The sequence below is a fragment of the Netta rufina genome, assembly GCF_964035555.1.
Source record: "Netta rufina genome assembly, chromosome: 2".
In the NCBI taxonomy this organism is placed as follows: domain Eukaryota; kingdom Metazoa; phylum Chordata; class Aves; order Anseriformes; family Anatidae; genus Netta; species Netta rufina.
In genome coordinates, this window is record NC_140124.1 from 53562221 (window position 1) to 53579115 (window position 16895).

The following is a 16895-nucleotide window of genomic DNA, read 5'->3' on the forward strand; positions in this document are numbered from 1 at the left end:
AGCCGCGCCCGCGGCCGCCTGGGCCCCGCCTTGGGCCGCGCTGCCGGAGGCGGGCGGCGGCGGGGGGACGGGGGGCGCTGCCATGCGTTTTCGGGCTAAGATCGTGGATCTCGCCTGCCTCAACAACTTCAGCCGTGAGTGTGTCGGGCTCGGCGGTGCCTCGGCCAGCCTCACCCGGCGAGGAGGAGGAGGGAGGGCTGTGTGCGCCGGCCCCCTTTGCAGGCGCGCTGAGGCCCAGGCCGTGGCTCCATCCAGCGCGGGGGGGGGGAGCGTGAGGTCGCTTTCTTCCCCCTCATCCCCTCGGCGTTTCTGGGATTTTCTGGTGTCAGATGTGATTTTGGGGATTAAGGGTTTATCCCCTGCCAGCAAAGCAGTTTGTGCTGTAGTATTTCCCCTTCCCTCCGTAGGCGTCGTTAACACCATCGCCAGGTTGGCGAAGACCTGCACGCTGCGGCTCACCGCGGACAAGCTCTACTTCATCCTCTGCGATAAGGTGGCAAATGGAGGGGTCAGCATGTGGTGCGAGCTGTGCCAGGTAAGCCTGGGGGAGTTAAAAAGACAGGTCACTGCAAACCAGAGCATGCTGTTGGGTCCTTTTTACAAAGTAGCAATACCAACAACAGCCCTTACTTGAGGTGTCTCAGGTCAAGTTGCTCTGTTTTGCAAGACTGCCTTTCAGTTGTGCAGACCCAGTGTTTCAGGATAGATGATACTTTTCCTTGGTTGTCACTTCTTTGTAAGGCTAAGTATATGCTGGCCTGCAAGATCCTGCCCAGAACTGGAAATAGTTGAGCATAACTCATCCCTAATACCCCATGTTTTGACAACCTACGTGTGTTAGGGCAGGGTCTGAAGTTAATGGGTTTAGCTCTGAAGAAATGGGCCTTCATCCTTACACAGCCTGTATTGATTCCTGCACATGGTGCTGGGCAGAGGAAACCTGCTGTAAGCATGTGCTTCTAAAGTTAAGGTCTGCTAAGTCAAACTTGCCCCACTTCATTTGCTTTTTTTTCTTTCTTTTTTTCTTTCCTTTCTTTCTTTCCTTTTTTTTTTTTTTTTTTTTTTTTTTAAATTTGCTTTATTTCACAACTTTTAAAACTTGCAGGGGAATTTCTTTGACGAGTTTCAGATGGAAGGAGTGGCTGCGGATCACAATGAAATCTATTTAGAGCTCACACCTGAGAACCTGTCGAGAGCATTAAAAACTGCCCAGAGTGCTAAGGCAGTGAAGATCAAGTTGACTAACAAACACTGTCCTTGTCTCAAAGTTTCTGTGGAGCTAGTAAGTGCAACAATGCTTTTATCATCATTATTAAGTAAAAGCTTTGGTGTAACTCTATAAAACTAAAGAAAGAAAAATCTTGCTGTTTTCCATTTTACTGGCATTTCCTGCCATCATGGTTGGTAGCGCGCAGAACCAGCTTTGTATTTTCCAAAAGACAAGGAAGATGTGGAAGAAGAATGAAAACCATGTGATTGAGACATCTTTTTATAATGTCTTTGTCACCTGCTACCTTTTCTCTATTCATCCTCTAAATTTTCTGTGGATGATTGCCTTCTCATTGGAGCCTGTAGGTGCAGGAGGATTAAGTGTATTTTTTGGCTCTTTGTTTTGTTTTTGCTTGTCATGCTATTCAATTTCAAACTGCACTTCAGATTTTTTGTTGGTTTTAACACATCTTCCCTGTTTAACTTGAAGGATAGCACATAAATAGCAATGACTTGCAATTTCATCCTTACTCAAAAGCGAAGCCTGCGTAATAGGGGACCTGTGGAAAATTGGAACTGGGTGTCTGAGGCGCTTGGTTCTAGTGTTTCCTAGACTGGATCTGAAAAACTTGGATTCAGAATTCAAGTCCTGTTTTTAACTTCAAGAGCATCCTCTCTCCCTCAAGCCATCCTTATCAAGCAGCAGTAGGATTGTGACACATGACATTCCTGTGAAGGTTATTCCCAGAAGATTATGGAATGACTTCAGAGAGCCCAGGGTGCCGGATTTTGATGTAAGCCTCTGTTTTTATATTCACTGTGGAGTGGGGAGGTGGCTACTGTGGTGGAGTATACAGCCAGTGGGTTTTGGAGAGGAGATGGAGCAGAAAAGGGAAGGATGGAAGCTAGATGTTTGGAGAGGGCACATGGCTTCCGTCTTGACAAAAAGAGCTCAAAACCTCTGAAAACAGAGCAGGTAGTTACTGATTGTTGCTGTGATATTCAGGGTGGGACAGGGAAGGAGCAAAGGACTTGCATAGCTTTAGACAGGAGCATAAAACACACATATGATTACTTCATATAATCAACTGCTTAGGTACCAAGTAGCCCAAATAATCTGTTATATTTGTAATTCATGGCCTACCTGGCAGAGTTGCATGTGTATGTGTTTCTTCTTGTTTTTTATATATTCATTCTATATCCTTTTTGACTTTTAGCAGAATTGCAAGGAAAGGTCTTTGTGCAAATGAGTTACTATTTGAGGTTAGGGATGTATGTTACCTCTACAGCTAAGATTATTTCAATTTTGAAGACATATGGCACAGTAGAAACTTTATGCATTGTATTCTGTTATTTCAGGTCGACACTGATGCAGTTTCAAAACTGATTGGCTATACTAACTTTTAGCGGGTTCCTGTGAGAATCTGATCTACAGAAATTGTGCTTTATTTTGAACACAGACTTGGGATAGTACGTGTGAAGCAATTGCTAGAGTAATGCCCTGTTGGTATAACGGGAACGAGTTCTGTTCCTAAAACACTTAAAGATTTTAGTTAAATATTGTGCTTCGTGCGCTCAGTACATAACTCAGGAATCTAAGGGTATGACTGAAGGGAGAAATGAAGGCATTGCATCTAATTCACACATGAAATATCGGTGTGAATGCAGCTCTTGTGTCTTCCTAGGTCAGTATTTACCTACCAGCACTGAAAACAATGAAGAGTGTTGTGGAGAGAATGAAGAATCTCAGCCATAGCATTGTAAGTTAAGACACTTCAAGTCGTTGTCCTACAGATGACATTTTATCTTGGACGTAGCACTTTTCCCTGTTGCCCAAACTGGTGCCCCTGTCTTATATTTTATTTTTGGATGGGTCAGATGTTGAACCAAAGGTACCTGAAGATTGTGCAAGGGTTGAAGAGAATGATGGGATTTATTTTAGGACTGACGCTGAAAAGCTTGTCCTGGACCTCATTGAATGTGGTGCTCTTTGTACTGAATTCCAGAAAGAACATGATACTGTGTTCCTGCAAGCCACTCTTTACAGCTGGAAAGAAATTGTAGTCTTTCATGAAGCTAGCTGGAGACTTTCCAGGTGATTTCTTTAAAGAAATGCCTATTAAGTGAGTTTTGTGTTACGTGTCTGTTGAAATGACCTTTTGGTGAACTTGAGGTATGATTTAGAGGAAATCCTTCTCATGGCTCATGGATGTCAACCTGTGCTTTAGATTCTGACATGGTGAGCTTTCAACCTGCCCTGGGTTTCTGGAGTGTGGGTAGACCTTCCACTGGAAGAAACACTGCAGTTGGTGTGAAAAGGGATTTATTTTTTCTTTTTAAGGGATTTTTTTTTTTTTTAATTTAATTGCTCTCAGTCACCAGAATTTACTGGCATTAAAGGGAGTAAGTAGGTATAGAGCTTTGGAATAGTTTGGTTTGGGGATGTTTGTAACAATGTTTATAAATAGACTTTTTTTTTTTTTATAAACTGAGAATCTTGAAATTGGGTAGGTCTTAGTCTTACAAGGCTTGGAAGGGTTGAGAAACTAACAATGGCTTTCTGGCAATTTTGCAAATGGCAATCATCATGCAAATAGAAGAGTAAAGCATTTCAAACTCTTCTCCTTTGTAAGCCTTCTGGGCGCACTCTGAGTGTACTTTCCCTTCCATATCCTCAGCGTACATGATCACACACAACAAAGCAGTGCACACAGGGTAGCTGCGTGATGGGATTGATCTTTGGTGTGCAGCAACACTCAGAGGGAGGTAGTATATTAACACTGGCATAACGGTGTTCCTAAATTCCTTGCCTCATGCTCCAAAATATGTTTATAGCCAAAAGTAAGTAAATCTCTGGGAAATAGTTTTGATAGTTCTAAGGGAGATGGCAAAGTACTTGTGTCTCTACAAGCTTTTCTGTTATTAAATATCAAATACATCAGGTGTCAGAAATATTTATGCTAGATGCATAGATCCTGATAGTAAATATGGTCAAGATCAGAGCTACAAAAATGGCTTTTAGAAGGTCTTTCAAATAGTAAGTGGTCCTTGTGTGGGAGCATTCATCTGTGGGCATCTCCCCTTCCATGGGTAATTCTGGTTGTCATGTGAACCTCTATAAAGTATTGAGAATTCTTCTGATCACAGAAGTGAAGTGCTTAGATGTGTGTTAGGAATCCTCTGATTTGTCTAGGATTCATGTAAGATCATATATAATCTTCTTCTGGTAGGACACTTTGTCAGGATAGAATTTGAAGGCTTTCAGCATTTTTCCAGGATTTCTAGCAGTCCATAGTACTGCTTGGAGTCGTTGCTGTGGTGCAGTTGTTGTCTGTTTTTAAGTCTGGGAAAGCAACTGCAGATCAGCTCTTGGTTCATCCCATTTTCTGTGCGTATCATATGGACTGTGTGTGTGTCTTTCTGTTTGTTGAAAACCTGGAAGGGCATGCAGTAATGTTCATCTTCTACAATTTCAGTCTCTTATTTCTAAAGCCTTTGTCCAGCACATGAACTTTCCAAAGCCAGTACTTGTTCTAAAAGTATTGGAGAGAGATTGAATTTCTCTTGCTGTAATTTCAGGAAAGATGGTCTGGGATCATTCACACAGGAATGATGAGAAATGTATTTTGTAGCTGAGCATTAGGATGTTTGAACCATGTTCAAAAAGTGCAATTGAGCTTTTGAAGGCACTGAAGCGCTTCAGGAAGCTTGAACAGAGGAGCACTTTATTCCGTTGTAATTCTGCAGTGCAGAAGTGGCTTTCCTAAAACTGATTGTATTGCAGGTGATTGAAGCAAACTTGAACGGAGAAATGAATTTGAAAATAGAAACTGATTTGGTATCTGTAACAACACATTTTAAAAACTTGGGAAATCCTCCCTGGGGTAAGTTTCCTTGTTTCTTACCTCTTACGTCTGTTTTACAGAATCATTTAGATTGGAAAAGACCTTAAAGATCCAAGTGTTAATCTAGCACTGCCAGGTCTACCACTAAACCATGTCCCTGTGCACATTTACATGTCTTTTGAATACCTCCAGGGCTGGTGACTCAACTACTTCCCCGGGCAGCCTGTTCCAATGCCTCACAACCCTTTCAGTGAAGAATTTTTTCCTAATATCCAATATAAATCTCCCTTGGTGCAACTTGAGGCCATTTCCTTTTGTCTTACTGCTTGTTGCTTGGGAAAAAAGACTGACTCCCACCCTGCTACAAACTCCTTTGAGGTAGTTGCAGAGAGCAATAATGTCTCCCCTGAGCCTACTGTTTGGTCTCATTATGTAAGTGTGATGCTGATAATAGTACTTACCTTCTCTTAGCACTTACAAAATAGCATCAAGTCCTTTGAAGTCGTCAAATGAAACCTTAAAAAGGAAAGTGGCCAATGTCTATTCCATATTTATGTGGGGAATCTCTTCCAGTAACATTGACAATCTGTAAAAAAAAAAACCTGAGTTTTAGCTTCCTTGCACTGCTGTTGCTGCTAAAACAGTCCCTTTGAATATCAACCGTTCAGTGATTGTCAGGTGTGTCCTTACAGGTTTTGAAATCCCTTCTGATGTTTTGACTAAGTGATGTGTTCTTTTGCTTCCAGCATCAGAGGATGGATGTCAAAGCTCTGCTCAAGACAGAGATCTGGAAAGCATGGCTGAGGCACGCATAGACATCAAGAAGCTGCAGCAGCTGCTTGCTGGACAGCAGGTCAATCCCACAAAAGCCTTGTGCAGTAAGTTCAGCAGCTCTGTTTGCAAACTCCAGTTAAGGAGAGGAGGTTTGCTGTCCTTGTAGTCATAGGAGAACATCTCTCTTTTTGTCACTTTAAAACTTGGCTATTTTTACTGTGCTTGAGAATTGTTAATATTTTTGGTTTTAGTCAGTGGGCTTCAACCCTTATGTGCTTTGGAAAGAGATGAAAAAAAACCAAACAAACACTAAAAAGCATTGTCATGACCTTTTAAAAGTATCAAGTTGGAATATCTGAACTGACCGGTCATGTGTGCCTTTTTTTCATCTTTGTTTTGAAGTTAAACTGTTGTATTCAAGAATGTTAATTTTTTTTTGGAAATTCTTCAGGCTTTAGTTTCTACTGGAAAAATGAATTTACTGACTTTTTTTAAAAAAATATTTCCCTCATGTGCTTTCTTATGTCCAGCACCAAATTAATTCTAATAACAAAATGCTTTTTACACAGCAGATGTTTCTAACCGTAGAAACAGTGTGTTCTTCCTAAGCAGAAGCCATGCAGGGTTTATATTCTATTTTGATAACTCACCGTGCCTTTCCCAAGGCCTTCTGACCTCCTAAGAACATCTCTGCATTATAGTTTAGTGCTGATGCTAAGGCACTTAGTTTCCCAGAGAAGACTAAGTCATCGAATTAAAATATTACATGCCTTACAGGGCACTACATGCCTTAAAATTACGTGTTTCCTTTTTGTTATGAACTTCCATAGACTCTTAATAATTCTTCATGGATCTTCAAGGACTTTAATACTACTGGGTGATACGCCTAGTCATCCTCTTTACTTCAAAATATACTTTAAAATTGCATCCTGTATCAGATATGGTAGAAATATTGTATTCTTATGGTGGCATTCTGTAGAGGATGTCATTTTAAAGTATTTGCCATACTTCAAATTGGATTTGTGTTTTTTCTCTTTACAGATATTGTAAGTAAGAGAATCGTCCACTTTATCTTGCTCCATGAGGATGTTTCCCTTCAGTATTTTATTCCAGCACTTGCCTGAATGATTCAGAATCACAGTCATTTTCGAACCAGAGGCTCTGTCCACAAAGGGGGAGAAGAACTATCAGTGTTACCTGTTTGAGTTGTATATAAATTCCTGACACTTATTTTTTGATTATAGACTGCTTGCTCTGTAAATGTTACTGTACCCCCTCTATAAGATGGGGTTAGGTGGGGGAAAAGGATCACTGTTCATTTTGTAAAATGTAAGACATAATCAAACAATTTAGTCAAATACACGCTTTATACAGTTGTTCTAACCAACTGACGCTTGTGCTGTTGAGTTATTGAATCTGCTGAAATTTCAGGTGTAAGTGTTCATCTCCTTAACATTGGTGCCTGTACGTAAGTCAGCTTCCAGAAGGGGCAAGGAAGGGCGCTGTTCTTTCTTTATTAGGAATATTTGGATGAATGGGATATTTAGCTTGTGGATATTCAGATTGTGTTCTTGTTCCTTCAGAAAAGAAAACAACTTGAGGTTTGATATTACTACATGGTACAGTCAGGAAAGCATTCACTGCATGTATTAACTTAAGGTTATGCAGCACTGAGCATCAGACAACCATTAAGCCATAATTTTTGAGGTCCACTGTATGACACACTTGAGAAGCAATTTTACAAGATCTCTGGCTTCAGTGACAAAAGTTTGAAAGTAGAAAACTTGACATAAATTTTCTAGTTATCCTGATATTTGAGATGAACTACAGCTGAATTATGCTTTAGAAGAGATTTCTGTCTTGACCATGTATTTCAGTTACAACTGCAGTAGGAGGTAGGAACATATAATCTGGAATTGAAGCTTTTTGTATTTGTGATGGATCTGGGATACTAATAAAGAATTGTTGCTTTTGGGTAGGGAAATAATACTCCTCTGGCATGCAGCTGTAAAGAGAAGTTTAGAAGCAGTCTTGCCAGGAGAAGTTAATGATGGTTTTCAAGTATTGCTTTGTTGTTACATACTATAAAAGTCTAAAGATGCACGCATGCTGGATTTCCTGTACATTGTTTTTTAATCTTTGAAAAGATCAGAGGTTGAAGATAAGAATGGGGAGAAAAAGGACTAATATCTACCAGTCTACTAACATAAAGAAGGAGAGGCTAGTAGAGAGAATCTTACATCTCTTCAGGTGCTGGTTGTGCAGATTCAAACAGGCCTCTGACCAGCGTGCAACATGCTATTCAGATCCAATCCCTGGAAGGGATTTTTTTTTTTTTTAAAGAAAACAACTCCATACATCCCTCCAACAGAAAGGATGTTCACATGGGAACTTCTTGCTGCAGGTTTAGATAAAGACAAAGAAATCTAGGTAGCATAGTCCCTGGTAACAAGTGGGAGATGCCTGCAGGCCTCCTATGTTACAATGAGCAGGCAGTTTGTCCTGCAGCCCTGGCAAATGCCCAAAGCAGCCCGAAGGCAATACTGTACATCCAGCACAGATCTGGGCCTCTGCAGGTGAACTGTGATTTGGGTCGCTAGCTTCCTTTTTTCTATGGGGAAGGGCTGAAAGAGCTGGGGATGTTCAGCCTGAAGAAGGAAAGTCTCTGTGGGGACCTCATGGCAACTTTTCAGTACTTCAAGGGGGCTTATAAAAAAAATGAAGAGCAACTTTTTGCTCAGGCAGATAATAATAGGACAAGGAGGAACGGTTTTAAAGAGAGATTTACTGGAAAGAGTCCAACTGAGGCTAGTTCTTTTGTAGAATGTTATCCCATGCTTGTACTTAGAAAAATGCCTTATAACACCAAATTAAGGTATGACAAGTTTGAAAATCATTGCCTTGTAATTTTTGTGTGCAAACATTGTCCAGGACCCTGTTTACATTATATCTTCTGAGTACAGTATTTAGATACAATTCCTCTGCCAACACAAGAGACAAGAGACGTCAGATAGCTGCAGACCAGGCAGGAAGTAATGAGGTGTTATTGGTTAGTGTTCTGTACAGTAGTAAATCTCCCTAGATCTGAATACCCGTGTGAAGGGTGTTTGCAGGAGGAGGAAGCAGCCCCAGCCAGAAATAGACAACAAGTCTTTGCACTATGAAGTGATAGCCCAGGTTCAGCTTTACCATAATTATTGAGGATTCTAGCAAAAAGCATAACAATTAGTTTTATCTTGTGAAATGTTTATATAGCTTTTCATTTGTTTAGCATACAGTGTTTGGTGACCTTGTCTACTGGGTGTCTTTCCCAACCTGTACCTTGTTAAATTACAGATTTTCTTAAATGAAATGATTGAGTTTTCACCTCCAAAAGGAGGAAACACTGGGCTCTTTTGAAACATGAATTCCTGTCAAGACTATTTGATCTTTAAAACAAAACAAAACACAAGATTAATCAATCTTTTAAAATGCATTCTGTGGATGTCTCTGGAGCCTGTTCCTTGCTGTGTGTCTTTCAGTGTTCCAGTAAATGAAGGGATGTATTGGCTTGGGCTGTACAGATTAAACACCAGTATTTGATATACATTGGGTGCAGTCAAACATTACCCCACCATCCAAAGTGGAAAGAAACTTGGGCAGAAATCTTTTTTCTTTCATCATCTCCATTAGCTTAGTTATAATAAAAGATTAGTATGTTTGTAGATCAGTGGTCACACTCAATAACCAGTATTCCTTTGAAATGAAACAGTTAACTATTTTTTCAGTGGTAATGAACCTTTGCAAACATAGTGTTCCTGTGGAATGAAATGTCTTGGGTGATCAGGCCCTTCATGAGTCCTGATTTGATTTTTGACTCTCTTTATCTTCCATTAATCCATGCCAGGCTCTAAATTTGAAGCAAAAAGTAATAATGTCTGGCAAACTGAATATGTCTGACACCTTCTGTAACCATCTAAAACAGACTTCTGTCTTACAAGTTAGGCATTTGAGATCACCAGGAAATATTTAAGCCAAGTTCACGTTGTTTGTTATTTTCCTATTACAATGTTGTGAATTTTGATTCCCTGTTTACATTAATAGGATTAAATTCTGCAGCCATTACTCAGGTCTTTTAAACAACACTTCTGCAGCCATCAGCTAAACCCTTAACTTTGCTGAAGTAGGTAGCAAAAACTTCTCTGCCTTCAAGAAAGCATTTGCTTGTGTGTGTCAGTGCATTGGTACAAAAACTTACCTATAATTTTCTCCTGTTTTTCTCATTTTCAGAAGACACTCTACACTGCCAATCCATGTTTTCATTCCGATTTAGAAAAAGAGTTTGCAAGTATTAATTTTTCAGCAATTCAGAAAGAGCAAAATTTTTGTTGAAAAAGTAAACAACAGAGGGTAGTAGAGAGCTGTGAAATTGCTCTGTCAAATCACTTAGGCCACAGATCCTGGGAGATGCTGAACTCAGCTGAGATGAAGCAGCTAAATAGGTTACAGGATCTGGACTTAAGCCTCTCTGTGCTTCAGTGCTTCTTCAGTAAAGTGAAAAAACTCGTACCACACGGCTGGGTGCAATATATGACAAATGCACGAAAGATTTCTGGTGCATTTAACTTCTCTGAGTGAGGTCTAAATCTAAACTCTAGCCTTTGCTTTGTATGTATTTACCCAGGGACATCTTTATTCATTGGTAAATCTCAGTGAATAACAAGAGAAACAAACTGTGAATATGTTCAAGCTGGTGTCATAAATGTTTGGCTCTTCTTTCCTTAGGTGTGAGGGCAGATGTATTTAATTTATAGAATTAATTGATTCAAGTTGTGTCACCACGTGATGTATTATAGATGACAGTCAGGGGCACAATTTATTGCAGTTCAGTAGAGTAATGTTGGACTTCCTCACGTTTTGTAACAAATAGTTGGCTAATTAGTTGATTTTCTTACACTTGCTAGACTTAGACTGTACTACATGAGCTTGTATGGTTTACTCTTGTGTCATATAACTGTGGAGGATGCCATGCAGGATCTCCAAGTAATTTATTCTAATATTCACGAATCAGGTAAACTTCCAGAAATGGAAACTGTAGGACACCTAAATATAATCAGTCAAATGCCAGGAGTCTTTTCCAAAAATGAACAGAAAGGGAAAAACCAAAAGTTTTGTTTTACAAAACATGTTAAAAGTTATCATACTCAGATCTAAAGTATTTTAAGTGAAGTCCAGTCATGTGCTGGCGTCTGAGAACATTCTCAGCAAAATCTGGAAACAACTTCAGCCTCTATTTTATTCAAAATAACTATCAGTAATTGCTAGAAAAAAATTACCACTTTCAAAGTGATCGAAATTGTCAAAAATCTCAGTATTTCCTCAAAGAACCTAAAAGCATTCTAGCAACTCAAGAAATGATCTTTTTAATTTTGTGACATAATATGGAAGAATTTGTGCTTAGGCCTGAGACTTCTGTGTGCCTTGGGCATACTTGTTCATTATAGTGGCCAGTTCTCAGCTGGCATAAATTAGTTTAGTTCATCTGAAATCTGTGGAGTTATGCTGGTTCATGCCATATGTAAAATCTGGCTTTCAGTCATTGAGAACAGGTACGTGGTCTCCCAGCAGCACAGGACCCCTCTCTATAGGCTGTGTTTGTGACTTTTCTTTTGGAAGCTGAAAATAAATTCCAAATTCCAATCATGACGTTTGAATTTTCAGTAGCTTCTATAGTTTCTGATCAAGACACAAACATCAACATGCCATCTGCGTGCAGTTTTGTTTTTATTTGTGGGGGGGTAGGGCTGGACTTCTACCCACCTAATTGTAGCTGTTTAATCTGCAGGGCCTGTGAGCCCATGTGATTTCAGCACATGACTAAATATTAGCATGATGGAGGGCACTTAGTTCCACTAGAGCAAAATTAATCTTAGTGGTAGTTTTTGAAGGTTAACAAGTTGCAGAGCACTTGGATCTACTGCGGGAGCCTTGGGCCCAGGCTACTGTGCTAGCAAGGTAAAGCAGACTCCCTGTTACCAGTTTTTTTTTTTTTTTTTTTTTTTTTTTTTTTTTTTTTTTTTCTGAGACAATGGAATCAGAGCTTCTTTTAAGGGTCTGGGACTCTAGGTGAAGTGCTTGTCTCATGCAACACTTGTCTTCCCAGAGGTCATTCAGATTGACAGTCAGATTCAAGAGGGCATTTTAGATGGGAGGGATGCATTCAGAAATGTGGGGGTAGGAGACATGGAACACATATGACAAACTCTTTGTTTCATTCTACTCTGAAGAAGCTTTTTTGGATTGTTTTGGGGAGGCACACCCATTTAGGACATTCAAATGTTTACTTTTAAAGAAGATAAGATCATAATGGCTCATTAAAACTCCGCCATGGAGCCATGCTAATTCCAAGTCTTTCCAGAAATAATTTTCAGAGTTGTGTCAGAAATGGCCTACTTCATGCAATGCAGGGCTCTGAGCTCGAGCCATCCATGCAGGCTGGTAGCATTGGGCTGCAGTTTCAGTGCTTGAGTCAGCCAGAGGATAAGATAACAGTTGAATGTCCTGTATCTGTAACTGATGCTGTTTTTGGAGTCTTAGAAAACAAGAGAGATTACAGAGACCCTTTGCTGTCTTCCTTACGGTCTCTCTGTCTCTGGGAGGCAGACAAGGTGTTTTGAAGTTACAATATATGCATCATATCAGAGTGCCTTCAGGAAAGCTTCTGAATGAGCTACCTTTCCGTGGTTTTGAGCATTTTCACGTATTCTGCAAGCTCATGATCTGACTCTTTAAGGCTGAAGTCTCAACTGTTAAAAATCATTATGTTTCTGTGAGAGGAATTGAAATTTCCATCAGATGGGCAGCTGGGCCCTTAAAGACTGCAACAGCACAGAAGATAGCGGGCTCCCTTTAGAGGGGCCTCTATGTTAGATTGAGTGATTAACTCTCTGGAGTATGGTTTATGTTACTTCAGTGATGTGTTGCCAATATTTCATTAAGGAATGACCACAGAAACTTCTTCCTTCATTTGATGATAGGTTGTGAGTTGCAGGGGATTAATGCGTTTGCAGAGAGGGGGCTGCAGTGACCTTGTTCATATGGATTTTTCTTTTACGTGAAACCACTTCCTCGCGACTAGACTAGTTGACAAATGAACTTCTATTTGGCTACTTTACATTGGTGGCATGGTGATCCCGTCACACACAGGACACTCCACCTGAATTTCATTTCATTTACTAAGGTGTAGGAGGATTATTACTCTAAGCCAAAAGGAGGACCTAGGGAACTACAGCCCTGTCAGTCAGACTTTTATGACAGGGAAGGTTTTGGAGCAGATCATATTGATTGCTATCATGTGGCATATACAGGACAACTAGGTAATTGGGCCCAGTCAGCATGGGTTTACGAAAGGCAGGTCCTGCTTGGCTAACCTGATCTTCTCCTATGACAAGGTGATGTGCTTAGTGGGTGAGGGATAGGCTGTGGATGTTGGCTACCTAGGCTTTAGTAAAACTTTTGACACTTCATCATTCTGAATTTACCACATCATTCTGGGTAAAAAACTGGCTGGGTGGCTGGGTCCAAGGAGTTGTGGTGAGTAGAGTTAAATCCATCTGGAGGCTGGTCACGAGTGGTGTGCCCCAGGGCTCAGTACTGGGGCCGGTTCTCTTCAACAGTCTTTATCAGTGATCTGGATGAGGGGATGAAGTGCATCCTCAGTAATTTTGCAGACAACACCAAGTTAGGCAGGGGTGTTGATCTGCTTGAGGGTAGGAAGGCTCTGCAGAGGGATCGGGATAGACTGGACTGATGGGACAAGGCCAACTGTATGAAGTTCAACAAGGCCAAGTGCTGGGTCCTGCACTTGGGGCACAACAACCCTATGCAAAAAGATAGGCTGGGGGAAGGGTGGCTGGAAAGCTGCCTGGAGGAAAGGGACCTGGTGATATTGATTGATAGCCATTTGAATATGAGCCAGCAGTGTGCTCAGGCGGCCAAGAAGGCCAACAGCATCCTGGCTAGTATCAGAAATAGCATGGTCAGCAGAACTAGGGAAGTGGTGTCCCTCTGTACTCGGCTCTGGTGAGGCTGCACCTTGAATAATGCGTTCAGTTTGGGGCTCCTCGCTACAAAGGACATCAAGGTGCTGGAGTGTGTCCAGAGAAGGGCAATGAAGCTGGTGAAGGGCCTGGAGAACAAGTCCTGTGAGGAGCGGCTGAGGGAGCTGGGGTTGTTTAGTCTGGAGAAGAGGAGGCTCAGGGGAGACCTCATCACTCTCTACAACCATCTCAAAGGTGGTTGTAGCGGGGTGGGGTTGGTCTCTTTTCCCAAGTAGCAAGCAATGGGACAAGAGGAAATGGCCTTAAGTTACACCAGGGGAGTTTTATATTGGATATTAGGAAAAAATTCTTCACTGAAAGGGTTGTGAGGCATTGGAACAGGCTGCTCTGGGAAGCGTTTGAGTCACCATCCCTGGAGGTATTGAAAAGACATGTAGATATGGTTTAGTGTTAGACTTGAGAATGCTAGGTTAAAGGTCAGACTAGATGATCTTAGAGGTCTTTTCCAACCTAAATGATTCTCTGATTCTGTAGTCCCAAAGAAGAAAATTATGTTGATTCAGAAAGAAATTTGTTCTGCTGATGTCCTCCTCCAGCTTTATGCTAACATGTCTGTACTGTGAGACACCCCCCCCAACCCCCCCCAGAAAAAAAAAAAAAAAAAAAAAAAAAAAAAAAGTGGCTTCTGAATACCTGGAAAGTTTCTTGTACTTGATTTGTGCTACTGTTGTGGTCTTGTCAGTGAAATGCTGGGGATAATTATTCACAATTTTCTCATCGTTAAATCGCGGAGCTCTGTCATGTAATGAGTTAAAGTGAGGGGATGAATTTCATCTTCCTCCTGCTGATAGTTGTCAGATTTATTACAGGAAAAAGGCAAGATTTTTTAGCGGAGTTTAGGGTCAATGATGGGTCAAAGCAGAAGCCTAGCTCCTTATCTGTGCCAAGATCCACAGTGACTTTAAAGGGTAGTTCAATCACCAGTGTTTTTCTTTCATGCTCCTTATTGGGAATTTGGGAATATTTTTGCTCAGGCAGTTAACAGTCAAAAACTTTTAAGAGGTAAATGCTTCAAGAATTATGATCATAATCTACTTTGGTATCTTAAATACTTTAGAGGAGGCTCAACAGACAACTGTGGGGAGACGTGGGATCAAAATGTGAGTTTGCATGTATTTCAGCAGCAACAACAGCTCATGAAGGTAACTGAAGGTCGCTCTCAATGCAACTTCCTGTTGTCCCTCATCTTTAATTTTTGCCAAAAAGTTTTAGTCAGTGGTTATTCAGTTAAATCCCTCTTTGAAGCCGATTTTAATCTTCACTGTCTCCTTTTAAGGTCACACCAGCTTAGTTCACCTCCGTCTACCTGCTCCAATACTTTGCCAAATACATCCCAGGATACCATTAGTCTTCCTTGCTGTAAGGGCACATTGCTGACTCTTGTTCAGCTAGTGATCCATGAGAATCCCCATGTTATTTTCCTCCAAGCAGCTTTCCAGGTGGGTGGTCCCCCAGCATATACTCGTTCATGGGTTTGTTTCTCCCCCAGGTGCAGGATTTTGCACTTCCCCTTCTTGAGGTTCCTGTCAGCCCATTTCTCCAGCCTCTCAAAGTCCTCCTGGTTGGCAGGATGACCTTCTGTGGTGTATCAGCCATTCCTCCCACTTTTGTGTCATCTGCAAACTTTCTGGGGGTGCACTCTGGCCCATCGAGTCATCATTTCATTAATCAGGCCATTAATGAAAATGTTAAACACAACTGGACCCAGTAGTGACCCCTGGGCCAGTTACTGGCTTCCAAATAGACAATGCACTATTGATGATTACCCTCTGGGATCAGCCATTCAGGCAGTTTTTTGATCTACCTCACTGCCTGCCCAGCCAGCCCGTACTTCAACAAGTTGTCTGTGAGGATCTTAGGGGGCACAGTCTCAAAAGCCATACTTCAGAGCAGCTGTAGTCACTGCTCTCCCCTCGCCTGTTAGTCATTTCACGCTTATCAAGTTGGTAAGGCATAACTTCCCCTTGGTAAATCCATACTGACCAATCCTGATGGTTTCCTTGTCATTCATATTCCTTGAAATGGTTTCCAGGACTAGCCTTTTTTTTTTTTTTTTTTTTTTTTTTTTTTTTTTTTTTTTGCGTCATATTTTCTCCTTCCCTTCTTCCTTTGAGGAGGATGGGGAGTGAGAGAGTGGTGTGGTGGAGTTCAGTTGGCCATCAGTGTGAAACCCACAGGGTCTCATCAGTCTCTTTATTCTTCTTGGTCATGTAGCCTGTAGCAGATATATAAGTCTAGCCAAATATGTGGCCACATATATAGACATTACGTCACTTTTATCTGTCCCTCTCTTTAATCCTAACCCATAAGCTCTCAGCTCCTCTTCCACCCTGAGAAGAATCCATGCACTCCAGCTGTTTGCTCACATAAAGGGTGACTTCTGCTTCTCATCTTCCCTTCTTGTCCTTCCTCTATTGCAACCCTCCTGTCATGGTAGCCATCCCACCATGTCTCTGTGATTCCAACAAGATTGTAGCCCTGCAACTACATGTGGCTCTCTGTCTTAGCATGTTTATTCCCAATAGTGTGTGCATTAGTATATACAGGCACTTCAGAAAGGCACATCAGTATGTTGGTGACATTGGGGTGACATGAACTGCTTCTCTCTGCAAATTGTTTGCACTTCAGCATTGACTGAGATGCAGCCACTAAACCTGGAGGAAGTGAATCCACCAAACCTTCCCATAGAGAGAGAGAGAATGCAGGTTGTTTTTTGTTGTTGTTGTAGACTCATTTTTCTGAGAATAGACCAGAAAAACTGAAATGTTTTTATTCTATAAACAGATCTGGATGCATGCTTCCATGCAAACTAAAAATTGTGCTGAAATAAGTAAAATTAAGTTGAACTACAGAAATTGAAGAAGTTTGTACCTTCTGCCTCAGAAATGTCCCAAAACAAAGCAGTCCACAAGACTTCTTTGTAGGCTGTACAAATTCACAGATTTTGAAGGCCCTGTGAGACTGTTAC

The 16895-nt window shown here is 41.1% G+C and overlaps 1 protein-coding gene across 1 annotated transcript; it reads left to right on the forward strand.

Annotated features, from left to right (window-relative positions):
* HUS1 (HUS1 checkpoint clamp component) lies at window positions 1–7215 on the forward strand. The gene is made up of 8 exons (XM_084282838.1): window positions 1–134; window positions 408–535; window positions 1106–1282; window positions 1896–2003; window positions 2895–2969; window positions 4994–5093; window positions 5801–5932; window positions 6870–7215. The coding sequence occupies exons 1-8, from the start codon at window positions 83–85 to the stop codon at window positions 6950–6952; spliced, it is 855 nt and encodes a 284-aa protein (XP_084138964.1). The 5' UTR covers window positions 1–82; the 3' UTR covers window positions 6953–7215.
* The last annotated feature ends 9680 nt before the right edge of the window (window positions 7216–16895 follow it).

Bases quoted from the DNA above. Each gene is read 5' to 3' on its own strand.
- HUS1 (XM_084282838.1), top strand. From the start codon at position 83: ATGCGTTTTCGGGCTAAGATCGTGGATCTCGCCTGCCTCAACAACTTC. The intron at 536-1,105 runs GTAAGCCTGGGG...TAAAACTTGCAG, and splicing joins TGTGGTGCGAGCTGTGCCAG to GGGAATTTCTTTGACGAGTT. The intron at 5,094-5,800 runs GTAAGTTTCCTT...TTTTGCTTCCAG, and splicing joins CTTGGGAAATCCTCCCTGGG to CATCAGAGGATGGATGTCAA.